This window comes from Cylas formicarius, unplaced genomic scaffold, assembly GCF_029955315.1.
Source record: "Cylas formicarius isolate icCylForm1 unplaced genomic scaffold, icCylForm1.1 PGA_scaffold_4__25_contigs__length_36172078, whole genome shotgun sequence".
NCBI lineage: Eukaryota > Metazoa > Arthropoda > Insecta > Coleoptera > Brentidae > Cylas > Cylas formicarius.
The window spans coordinates 31,069,915-31,083,610 of NW_026844334.1; the positions used below are offsets into that span (position 1 = coordinate 31,069,915).

Below are 13,696 nucleotides of genomic sequence, written 5' to 3' on the forward strand. Positions count from 1 at the left end.
GGTCGTGGTGTGTGACGCGGTGGTACACACAGGTATAGGATATACGTAAACGCACCGGAAGGAAATAATTCAGCATTAACTGGTACACAAAGCCCGTCATGCGAAGAGCCGTTTTCGTTTCATCGCGGAATGAACTTGGCGTTCGGCTGACTTATTGTTCCTGCTGAGAGCGTTTCAAATTTACCTCGGTACTACCGGCGATAAAACCTAATTGCAGGTGAACCAAACGACCAACACTTTAGTACGACTGCGAACAATATAACAAACAGTTTAAGGTATACTTATTTTCGCAAAGTATTCATTGATTTTGGCGCATCTGCTCTAAGTACGATCAACTAGCTCGTAATAATGAGTGTTTTTCGAATAATTTTCCTACGAAATACCTCACACAATCAAGAAGCAAATTATCGGTGGTATAAAAACGATTTGATAAAGTTAAAAAAGATAAAAACTAAGCATTAGTGTAAAGGTAAAAAAGATGGCAAGTACCTACTTTATTTAGAAATATTAGCATTAACTTGGCATTACAAAACATGAAACCTAAAATTAAATGATAAAGAAAACAAAATTACTTAACTTAAGTTATTTTATTGAACCGTAAGCACTAAACGGAGCAATTTCAAATGTTGAGTGTTCCGATACACACTTTTATTTAATTAAAAGGCAACAGGAGAAAACCCCGATAATCTATTATCTAAATTTGTGCTATATGATAAAAAATAATTTGACAGATAAAAAAAATTGGATGGTTCTCAAATGTCTCCCAAATTTTTCATTGTCTTATTCGAGTATCTTGTAAACCATTAAAGATGCACACACCTTACTTGGGTATTGAAATTTTAATTTTTATTGGATATGGGTACAAAATAAGAACTCAATAATAAAAACCCTTTATTATTATTTTTTTGCGGGAATTGGAGGTGAAATCCTTTACGGACGCTCTGCTTGTCAAAAGCAAGGGAAGGTGAGTAGGAGACTTCCTGGTGAGTTGTGCAATCCAGGTTTACCCAATAAAATACCCCCAATCCACAGCATCGGCTGCTAGGGCCCTTAGTTGTCAATCTCTATTGCATTCACACATATATCCCTCGTCTAAATATAGCATTTTCGATATATTGTTAAATATTTTGATCTCTTTTACATATACCAATGTCCGTTTACTCTATTTCTTTTTCAAGTTGTCTTCAAATATCGGTTTTATTTTATAAAGTATATATTAAACACTCAGTGATCATGTGAACGATGGTCAAATATACTTCACTATTAAGGAGATGTCTGTGAGTACGGGTTGTATGTCCTGCAGATACTCTAAAAGCTTTCATTGCGTCAAGTCTGGGTAGATTTGTGTGCGCATACTTTGCCGTTTCTTCTGGTATTGTTTTTGGAAGCATGGTGTTACATTCGATCCAGATGCTTCGCCAGTTTTGACGAATTTTTTCGTTAACCAGTTGTCATCTCATCATTATCATCTATCAGTTGTCTTGGTAGGTTTACTTAAATTTTTTCGAGATATTCCCTACATCTCACTGCTAAAGGACTTGTAATACTTCTTTGACTGGAGTAGGTATTTATATCGGAGAATAAGAATTTATTGTTCGGATTTTTTGGATATGCTTTTACATTCGTTACATATGATGTCATTGCTACTTTTTTTCGTAAGTTGAGTGCCACTAATCCAGATCCATAGGACTGGTGCTGTTGGAAAAGCACCTATCGGCTCCCCATTTTGTGTGTGATAAAAGTTTCAGGATATTATGTGAATGTTTACACTCTGTAGCGAGTTAATTTGCTTTTGCCAAATAAGTTTCCTATCAAAAACAAGTCCTAAAAATTTTATTGTATCTACATACTCGATTATATTTTCTTCTGGACCATAATGGGGTTTTCTTAGTCGACAAAAGTGGACTCTTTTTTCTTTTGAAAATTGAAAACCTATCTTTTGTCCATTTCCGATAACTACATTAATAGCTGACTGTAGTGCTTTTGTTATGTCTCCAACTCTTGTACCACTGCAGAAGATTGCTACCTACGTCTACATATACACACTTTTTTATTTTTGGATCTATACTTCGACAACACCAACTCTGACCTTGAAACTTCTATTTGAAAGAAACATCTCAGCTGAAACTATCTAAAATAATTGCTGCTTATAAAAAAGGAGACAAGAACATTACAAATAAATTTAGGCCCATTGCAATCATCCCTATCTTTGGTAAAGTGTTCGAGAAAGCCTTAAAAACCCGCCTTTCACGATTTTTTGAAAACCGAAAACTTCTGAGAGACTCTCAGCTCAGGTTTTGTTTATTTCGAAAATAATGTTTCTGTGCGGAATACGTATCGCGCACTACGTCCATTTTATCGTCGACAAAATCGTCCATCAGATCAGTTAATTCGATTATACACTTCGATTATATACTTTTCCGCACCCCGTTTACTCTTATTAATAAGGCATCCCCAGAGACGCCGTACGGTGCGTGCAGAATAAGCTATTGCTGCTGTAGAGCGTAGCACTGAGGAAGAGCCGAATGAGTCCATTCGCCATCGAACACAGGAATTGTATCTGTGTCCACCCACTTTATGGAAGATTTTGCGGAAGGAACTGGGTTTACGTGCTTACAAAATCCAACTCGTGTAAGAATTGAAGCCAAACGATCATCAAGAGTAAGGCGTAGATTCGTCGAATGGGCCCAAAACGAGATTGCCGTTGTTCCCGATTTTTATAAGCGAATTTTGTTTGGGGATTAAGCGCACTTTTGGTTGAATGGCTACCTCAACAAACAAAACTGTCGCATTTGGAGCGAAGCTAATCCTCAAGTGTATGTCGAAACACCGTTACATCCAGAAAAAGTGACTTTTTGGTGCGCTTTATGGGCTGGTGGAATCATTGGTCCGTACTTCTTCAAAAACGATGATGGCCAGAACGTTACAGTCAATGGTGATCGGTATAGAGCTATGATTACTAACTCTTTCATTCCTGAATTGAATAACCATGATGTCCAGGAGATGTGGTTTCAACAAGACGGCGCAACATGTCACACAGCTCGTGCCACAATCGATTTATTGGTGACTGTCTAATTTCACGTTTTGGACCTGTGAATTGGCCTCCAAGATCTTGTGATTTAACACCGCTAGACTACTTTCTGTGGGGCTGAGTCGTTGGTCTATGCGGATAAGCCACAAACGCTTGACCATTTGGAAGGCAACATTCGCCGTGTTATTGCCGATATACGGCCACAAATGTTGGAAAAAGTCATCGAAAATTGGACGTCCAGATTGGACTACATCCGCGCCAGCCGCGGTGGTCATATGCCAGAAATCATATTTAAAATGTAATGCCACAAGATTATCTTTCGGATAAATAAAATTCCTGTCAATCGAATAATCATTGTTTTATTGCAACTTAAAGTTCTACACATCGAAAAAAAACACCCCTTAGAACTATTTTGTATAATTTAGTGCAATTTGTTTGTACTTTATTAATGTTTGTTTTATGTAATAACCATTGTAATCGCCACACTGTTGACATAACATTTGTTATTTTTGTGACTTATCTAAATGGTTAATAAAGTTATATTCTATTCTATTCTTAATTATTATTATTATTATTATTATTATTATTATTATTATTATTATTTATTATTTTTACTTTAAATATTATTATTATTGTTGTTATTATTATTGTTGCTATTATTATTTTTATCGGTCTTAGATTTCTCTGCTTGGCAGGTATTGGTGATGTGATACTGAGGAAGCTCCTCTCTACCAATATCACATAACCAATACTTTCAAAGCAGAGAAATCTGAGACAGATATTAATAATATTAATAAAGAGTCTTTATTTCTTTATTTTATTTCATAGAAAAGATTACATTTAAGGAAATGAAGAAATGGTGGGTATCCAACTAAGTTGTTATAGTACAGTCCCAAAATAACTTTTTAATATGCCCTAAAAGAAGACAATTTCGTTAGTATATTGTTTTCCAGTAAAGGTAACATATTCAAAACTTTTAATGTTTAACTGCTATCAGGTAGATAGCTAGAAAGTTGAAAGTTTATGGTCTTTGGTAGGCTCGTGTATTGTTTGTTATCTGCTTTTTTCAAAACAGAAATTCTTTGTCAGCATAACAATTAAGGTACTTACGTGGCAAGTAAATAAGCGCAACAATGTTTTATTTTTCCAATATTTAAACACATTTTAAACTTACTTCTTCTGTAAATCTTTTAAAAAAGTTGAACATCTTAAAAATATATTAAATTATAAATATCGTCTAAACATGACCCAAATATACCTTACGAAGTTCTTTTATTTTCAAAATATTGACTTTTAGTCAACCGTACTTGGCTTTCTGTGATGTTTTTTGACACCATTTGTTTTATGATGCATTTTTTGGTATTCTGAAATTTATAACAGGATTGTTACAGTACAAATGTGCATAAAAGTTTGAATATTTATTGAACTGAGGTGGCTTTTATTTGATGAAAATCCATTTAACAAAATAAATAAGAACTAAAAGTTCAGATTTCCACGAAACTATATATATTTACATGACAATTGTTTCAACTTTATGAATAGTTTGAAAAATATCATACTAGAACATCCTTTAAGTAAAAGTTTTCTATGATGTCTTTGCTTGCTTTGTTGGAACGGACAGACAATTGATTTTTTTTTTAAATTACATTGGCTCATAACATAATCGTACAAAATTCACTATCGACATTGAACAGGATAACTATATTAATTTCTTAGACGTAACTATTACGAAAAGGCAAAACAAATTGGATTTTTCCATTTACCATAAACCTTCACACAAGGACACAGTCATACATAACAGCTCAAATCACCCTTATACACACAAAATGGCTGCGTTTCACTCTTTTGTACACAGACTCCTTAATACGCCACTCTCAACAGAAAATTACAACAAAGAACTTAATATCATTAAACAAATTGCACTGAACAACGGCTACAATCCGTCCATTATAGATAAAATTATAAATAAAACACAAATCCAAACAACAGTAAACTCTATTTATCCGAAACCTAATACAGAACACGGACAATTGAAAACAATTGCATACGTAGGAGAACCCAGTGAAAATGTTTTAAAACATTTTTCAAAATGTGGATTAAAAATAGCTTTCGGAACTAACAACATAATAGGAAAATTTTTAAAAAACAATAAAACCAAATGTCCAAAACCCCAAAAATCAAATGTCTACAGGTTGAAATGCAGATCTTGTCCTAAAATTTATATTGCTCAAACAAGTAGATCCTTCAAGAAATGCATTAACGAACATAAAATAATATATAATAATAAGATAATAGTCTACACTTAAACACAGGAAACCCATTTTTGACGACAATTTTAATATTTTACATACAGCCACAAAAAGTAGAAAATTAAATTTATTGGAAGCCATGGAGATTAACAAAATGTATTGCTTAACGATCAATTAGATTTAAATACCTTTCTTACATTGAACTTAAATTGTCAGAACATTAATTATGATTTTATAGTCATTTTTCGGTATATATAGTAGCAGGTAGTTTGTAAATAATACATTATATATACATACATACATACATATATATAATTTCGTGAAAATCTGTACTTTTAGTTCTTATTTATTTTAAATGTTTATATTTGTGTCTTAAAACGTATACATGGTTTGAAACTAACCGATATTTTTGATTTTTAGTTAAACAAGTTTTTGCTATGAAAGGTAAATCTTTGCTAAATTATGTTCAACACGAAAAATGATAATGGAAGAATTTTGTTACCACTGCCTTCTTTCCAATTTTCCAGCGGCTAGTTCAGACACTAATTATTTTTCTATCCACTGTTGGAAGATAAAAAAGCGTTTAAGATCCGATGATAACGTAATAAAGTCACCAGGAAAGAAGAACCTCAAGATCAAGACGACTGATTTAACTGATGTAGTTAATCATTTTTTTAAGGAAAACGTCACAATAGTAAATTTAAAGAACAAGAACTTGATTTTTATCAGCTATAGGTTTTTAATTCATAAAAGATGGTTACCTACGATATCTTGTGGAGCATACCCACGTTTCATTTCTTTATTTCAAATTGTGTTAGTATATTACAAAATACAAAATCACAACGGAAATAGCGTCTAATACCTACAGATACTATACAATTAACCATAACATATAAAAATTCTTAGATTATTTTCTCAAAATAGTCATTTATTGAGTAGGGTTCTAATTCTATCAGAAGCGTCCTAATATTTCTTTTAAATTTTGTCGAACTATTTATTTCTTTTAAACTGTTGGGCAATTTGTTATAAAATCTTCTACACATATAGTACGGACTCTTATCAGTTAGAGTTAATCTTTGTATTGGGTAATTTACATTTCGCGTTCTAGTGTTGTACGCATGAGATGATACATGCAATTCAAAATATTTCTGGTTTTTAAAAAAGAAAATATGTGACTCATAAATATAGACGTTGTGCCCCCAGGCCGCTCTAGAGGGCGTCCAGAATGCCGCCCCTCCTATAGAAGGTCAGCAACTCCTTTAGCCCAATACTGTGCACTGAGTCCGGACCGATCAGGGCCGTTCCGAAGACTCCCAATCTTGCCCATGTCAAGGCAGGGCACTCGGTGAGCAGATGATACGGGGTCTCCTCCCCTTCCATGCACCACCTACACTCCGGGTCGTCTCCAATGCCTAGTAAGCAAAGATGCCTCCTAAGCCTGCAATGTCCTGTGTAGGCCCCTGTTAGTGCTCTACACTCCCTTCTGGTCAGTCTAAGCAGCTCCCTGGTCAGAGGAAAGGCGGGCCCATCCATCATAAGCCTCGCCTGCCTCATTCCCGGAGCAACTCTCCAGCCCCCCGCGGCCCGGTCTCTCGCCCAGGCTTCGAGAGCTCCCCGCCTAACACACGGGGCGATCCCCAAGCGGGGCTCTGGCCCTATATGCCTATGCGAGGAGCCCTCCCTGGCTAAGGCATCCGCTGCCTCATTGCCCCGGATACCGGTGTGACCCGGGACCCAGACCAACGTGACCTTTCTCTCCTCAGCCACCCTCCTCAGTACCCCTTTGCACTCCTTTTTCAACAAGGAGCGCGTACGCACTGACTTCAGCGCCATGAGTGCAGCCCTACTATCCGAGCAGAAGAAGACTCTCCTGCTTCCGTAGTTGAGCCGAAGCACCTCTCTGGCCGCCATCAATAAAGCGAAAATTTCCGCCTGAAACACAGTGCAGTACTGACCCAGAGGGACCTACAAGCTTGATCCCGTTGTCTCGCAGTACGCTCCAGCTCCGTTGATAGTCCATATGATAGCCAAGCCAAACCAGATGAAGAAAAAGAAGAATAAAACCAATGAACAATATGCTTATTCCAGTCCACAAGTTCATCTATATTTACTTCTAAAAACTTTACATTATCTGCTATACCGATAATAAGCTTATCACATTCCAAATAGGGTGGTTTACGCAATTTAGACTGTTTTGTTCGATACAAAATAGCGTGTGACTTACCTCTATTTAAAATTACTTTGTTTTTTTTTAAACCAATTGTCTGCTTTTCCAAACAACTTACTACCATTGTTCAGAACCTGTGTAATATCTGTACCTCCCACAAGTATGTGTCGTCTGCATAACACACAATGCTTTCACTATTTAGTCCTGTAATCGAATAGATGTCATTTATATATATTCAAAATAAAATTGGTCCTAGTATACTGACTGCCTTGTGCGATACCATATATTAATTTATTAAACTTTTAATAAATTACGATTATGTCAATTCCCCCTCTAGACAAGTTACTTTTATAGACGAAACGGGGATACTTTCCTAAATGAATGCAAAAACGTCTTGGCAAGATTATTGAATAAAAGTGTAAGAAGACCACAACTTTTAAGCAATTTATTTATTGTCCATGCAGGGAGCGAAAAATGATTTGTTGATGGATCAAGATTCATGTTTTGTTCGAGGTCAAAATCAGTGTTGAATTTAATGCCATTGAGTTAACATGGTAGCACGCTAAACAGTATTATGATAGACATATCGGAACAGGTCTAGTACAAGGTACACCAGAGGTTTTGAATAGCTGTGTTGAACATACCAATGAGATTATTTTACAGTGGCATAACAAAACCATTTTTAATGAAATAGAGTCCATAATAATTTCACTGGATTCAGAAAGTGATACCGAAAGTGAACTTAGTGACCGAGCTTTAAGAACATTTAGAGCGAATTAGGTTAGGGATACCTGCTAACTAAAAGTAATTTATTGTTTATAATAAAACGCATTTTAAAAACTCGTGATATTCCTATGAAAAACTCAACACATAGCTTTTCTGCCCAAAATAAATTTAAATTCATTAAAATATTTTAATGGTTTAGAATTGTTATCCAATAATAATGAAAGGTAATGCTACAAGGATCTTACGCTAGGATACTTTTAGAATGAAACTCCCATGACTAGATGAACTTTACCTTTAAGCCAAAATTATTAAGTACACAATGCAATAAAATCGAGAAATATAAAGAAACTAAAAATATTTTAGACAAACATTAACCTACTAACATACATAATATAACATAACCTGGGGATGTGACGTAATTGTCATGTTTTGCGATTTTCGCCACAAGTCAGTTAGTAGGGTCTCGTTGACCAAACAGTAACGTCAAATCGACAAACAGAGAACATCGTCAAAACTCCAGGTATAATTTCCCAATGCCGAAAAAATTTAGCGGCCACAACTCCAAAGCGGCACTGTCAAACACAAGAAAGAATGCAGCCAAAGAGAAAGCTGACCAATTAAAAGAAAAGGAATTGGAAGACGCGAAATGGGAAAATGTCGATCAACAAACCACGAAGAAGTGCCGGAAGAAAGATTTAGAAGATCGTAAACGCCAAGACCAATTACAACGAAGGGCCGAAGCGAAAGCTTTGCTTCTAAAGGAAACGGATGCTATGGAAACACGTAAACCCACGAAGATTACCAAAGCTCAGACATGTGCTAAAAGGGTGGTACCTGCGCAAGAAAAAATTGCGCCACTAGAAGAGAATTTGAACAGACTTCAAATTTACGGTGAAGAGGCTAGAGGAATTGATCAAGCTCTTCGTTTGTTAGGAAGCACTGCTGGCGCCCTAGACATGCATCCCGAAAAAAGATTGAAGGCTGCTTACCTGGCTTTTGAGGAGAAGAGACTCTCAGAATTAAAGAGAGAACATACCACCTTGAGATTATCTCAATTGAAACAGATGGTTTTTAAGGAATGGCAAAAATCTGAACATAATCCATTAAGCGTGCAAAAATACGAACTGGCATTCAATAAACACAACTAATTCAACTGAATGTAAAATGTTAAATTACTCTAATCGAAGCTAACGAGAGGCTTTATTGTTCGGCAAACAACCCCCATTGTGATTTTCGCCAAGGCCGCACCGCAAGGTAACTAAACAATTTGTCACTTTTATTCCGCAGCTTGTATCGGGGGGAATAAGATTAATGATTGGTACGTGGATCTTCGTTCTGCCGGCAATAAACATGTGATAAATGACCCAAAAACAATGGATCCCACCGAATAAACCATTAGTTTTGTACCTTTTTTCCACCGTGTGTGTAGTGGTAGATGAATAGGGCGGTGAGTCTTCCCACGTTTACTTTAAGCGTTTCTTATGGTTTATTGCTTTTAAATAAACCAAAACTGTGTTTGTTATTTTACATTTTACACAGTATGACGCTAAACTGCAAAATATTCTGTTCTTAAAGTTTTGCTTTCTGGATTATATTATTTCATAAACGAGTGACTTTCGACTATATCTTTACCTATCCCAACGTCGTATTTGGTAACCATTTGGGTTTCTTTTATGTAGTTTAAATGTTAACGTCAGAGAGTAACTCAAGCATTCTCTCTATTTCTCTAATTTTTATTCATTGTTTGGAGATGATATCGCTTTTGGGGTGAAAAGCTGACAACTAACAAAATTACTTAGTCTTTTATGTTGTGGAAACCGAGGAAAATAGAGAGGTTGTACTATCCTTTTATTAGGCACATGTTAACAGTGTGCACACCGGATTGCAGAAAAACAAAGAACAATAACATTTAGAAAGAGTACCTTTTCCTGTAGAGACCTTCGCACGGGGACAAAGATATTTTGATTTCATTATATGTTTTGCCACTTATGTTATAAAAAAAGTACAGAACATTTGACATCTGCTAAAGTTGAAAATTATATTACCTAAGAACCATGGCAACTACCCATGTAATGTAATTAAATTTTATAGTCACTTGTCAGACTCTATTAGACTTATTACCAATTAGCAAGTAAAGAAATATACGCCTTGGAGGACTTTTCACAACAACTGAAAGGGAAGAAATTTTCATATAATATATTTCGTCTTTTTTCTATTGTTTCTGTATTGTATTTATTTGTAAGCCTGTTGACGAAACATATATACCTTTTTTTGGCTATCAATATCGTTGTGAATTTGATTAAGTAAATAAATAAGTAAATTACATATGCACAAATCTGAACAAAATCTTGAGTATACCTTGGCACAACCTTCTTTATGCAAGTAGTATTGATGAGAAAATCTCACTTTTCATGATTATGTACTGAATGTGTTTGACAAGCATGTCGCTCAACATATACTCAATATTTGAAAATGACACTTAAATTGGTAATATTAAAAACAACGTAAACATTTTAATAAAGAGCTCTGTAGCAGTTTCAAAAGTTGCTCTATTTTCTCTACTAAAATTTAGAGATCACGTTAATCAGTTTAACCAATGTAACAACGTATTCATGCCTTGTCTAGATAATACAGGGAAGTATTCAAAAGGTGTAAAACTGCTGTCTTAGACTTGTATATGGAATTGGACGTAGAACTCATCTTTCACCATTTCTAGGTACGTCAGGCTGGTTGAATATGCACAGTGTGCGACACCGCGCTGTCTGTGCTAAAAAATCAGACGGCGTCTTCTTACTGTGCCACAGGATTGAAAAGAGCATTAGCCCTGAAAAATAAGTTAAAGAATTGCCTTTTGAATTAGTAATAATACATGCTAGCAAGATCGCATTATCGTTTCTTCCTAATTAAACCTTTACTTAAACCCTTCCTTGTTACTTTTGAAAATCGATGAAATCGAATTTTTCGAAATTATCTGTATAAAAATGTATATCTCGGTAATGGTAGGTCTTATGGGATCGCCGTTGGTACAGAAATGATCACGGTAGAAAAAAAACATTTTTTTTCTGTCCGTTCGTTCTTCGTTCTCATCTTGTGGTTTTTCCTGAATAACTTTCAAACCGTTGGAGCTACAAAATTGAAATTTGCTTCCTCTTTAACCCTCCACTAGGCACATAAGCTTATAAGAAATATCCATGATTTTCGACTGTTTTTTGGACCATGCTATGAAACACGATAAGTGGCGGAAATTTGAAGCAATCGAGTTCCAAGCTGCATATATGTGCCAAATATACATATATGCAGCTTGGCCCCGTGACGGAAACTATTGAAAATAGTGGGGGCTGGGGGTCGGGAAGTATTCTAAAAAACAAATTTTGATTTGAATCATGATTTTTCAAAAACTGTTTACGACACCATAAAAATTCGTGAACCAGAAGAAGCAGAAGATAAAACTCTATCAACATTTATTCTTGACAATTTTTGACAAATATACAGGGTTCACCGCAAAATTCAAAAAACTGAAAAATGGGTCCCCCTATTATTTAAAATTGGTTATAACTAAAAGACTATGATTCAGATCTCACTTTCTTTTATAATACGATACGGCCCGCATAGACAGCAAAAACTTTTGCATTTAAAGTTTTCACCTATTATCAACTTCAAATTTAGCAGAGAAATAAAAGTCCGTGTCCACATTTATACGGTAGATATTGGGCGCAATCAAATTTTACCAAGTATTTTTTTATAATTTTGGAAATTTTTTTTTGGTAATTTTAGCTTCCAGAAAAATATGTTTTCCTTCATAACCGTTCACCCGATCGGCAACATTTCTTTTACCGGCGCCGAAGATCCAGTGCAATAACATTTATTTCGGGCATTTTTTCGAGTATATACAGGGTTTTCAAATTATAGGCAACAATCTAAAAGACCTAGAAGATTGTTCTTCTATAAATTCTGTGAATCATTAGCCGCAAATCAAAAATCGTAAGAAGATTGTTCTTCTATAAATTCTGTGAATCATTAGCCGCAAATCAAAAATCGTAAAAAATTGGTTCAAACGGTGTCATAGGCCGCATCAAGAGCTACAATTTTTGAATTTGCGGTTTTCGTCTTCTCGGGATATTTGAAAAAATTCATATTGAAATCGTTATCATTGATTATTACGACGCACGGCATGGTTTCAGGAAAAAAATGTTTTCTCGAAAACCATTTACTATTTTCAAAAAATTCTTGAACCAGGACGCGCCGAAAATTCAGGGCTATAACCTCTACTTCGAACAATGATTGTATGATATACAGTTCATGTCGTTTATGGGCAAAAAATCTAAAATATCCTAAAAATTTCCGTTTTTGTGGGTAAATTATTGGCAATAAATGATAAACCGTTAAAGATGGGATAATTTTATTGGAACAGTATCGTAAACTGTATCGTGAGAGAGTTTCAGGTTTCGTCAGTCATACAGGGCGCGAGATATTTGAAAAAAACTATCATTCGACAACGCTATTATTTGTGCAAATTATAATATTTACCGATGTTTGCTTAACTTTGAAGTTCGACGAGATGTGATGGACATTTTACGCAGGGTGAATACACAATTAAATTATCTTGTTATTAATTCCCTCCCATGGCCATTTCAAGCGTTGTGTCATTGTGAATCTGCCTGTTAATTTTATGCTCAATTTTGGGCTGTGACAGATGTCGAGCCTTCTTAGCCCTTTGTCATTAAATTTAATTCGAGAGTTAATATTTTAAATTTGTTACTAATGGCTAGAGCAATTAAGCTATTTATTATTTATTATTATTATTATACCCATTGACGAGACAATTCCACAGGTCAACATAAATAAAGTAATAAGATGGTGACTATTGAACCTGCCCGTATAAATTCGGAGTATGAAAAAAATGAAGAAAATCAGTAAATAGTGTGTTGTCATTGTAGAAATGTTGTTGAATTTCCAGAATAATGTATAAAGTGCACTAAAAACTTCCATATTTCCTGTTTATAACAAGCGGCGGCTAAAAGAATATAGAGTTGCGTTTACAAATCGACATTGTCTAGTGCCAAAAATGGCGTGAAAGTGGCCAATTACATGGAAATTATGTATTTGAAATCAGTGCCAACAAATGGAGCATAAAAATAAGTTATTTGAAGAAAATTGTGGTCTTTGGAAAGAAAAGGCAGGTTTCCTCTCGGAAAAATTATTGAGGAGGTAAAACGCTATGCCGTCCCCTGGTCCTGATAATAGCCCACTAAAGAACCAATATATAAACCAGATCCATAACATTCCTGCAGAAGTTTTAGCAGTATCCGCAGATGGCGCTGACAGAATAGGTGCATTAGAACTACCCGCGGGCGAAAAGCCACCACCCAAACGCAATTGCTAGAAGAAAGGAAGAAGATTGGGGGAGAAACGTATCCTTGCTTCACCACCATCTAACGGGTTGATTTGTTGGGGGTGTGGACTGTATTCTTGCGGGGCTAGTTTATTTTAAATGATAGCCGTTTAGCACAACACGAACTATAC

General features: G+C 35.3%; 2 protein-coding genes across 2 annotated transcripts in view; both read left to right on the forward strand.

The window, feature by feature from the left end:
- LOC132700285 (fasciclin-1) overlaps nucleotides 1–13,696 on the forward strand; it is a 613,802-nt gene that overhangs the window by 50,759 nt on the left and 549,347 nt on the right. The gene's annotated exons all lie outside the window — the stretch shown is intronic.
- On the forward strand, nucleotides 8,640–9,549 carry LOC132701220 (coiled-coil domain-containing protein 124-like). Its single transcript, XM_060668994.1, has one exon. The coding sequence runs from the start codon at nucleotides 8,707–8,709 to the stop codon at nucleotides 9,319–9,321; it is 615 nt and encodes a 204-aa protein (XP_060524977.1). The 5' UTR covers nucleotides 8,640–8,706; the 3' UTR covers nucleotides 9,322–9,549.

Bases quoted from the DNA above. Each gene is read 5' to 3' on its own strand.
- LOC132701220 (XM_060668994.1), top strand. From the start codon at position 8,707: ATGCCGAAAAAATTTAGCGGCCACAACTCCAAAGCGGCACTGTCAAAC.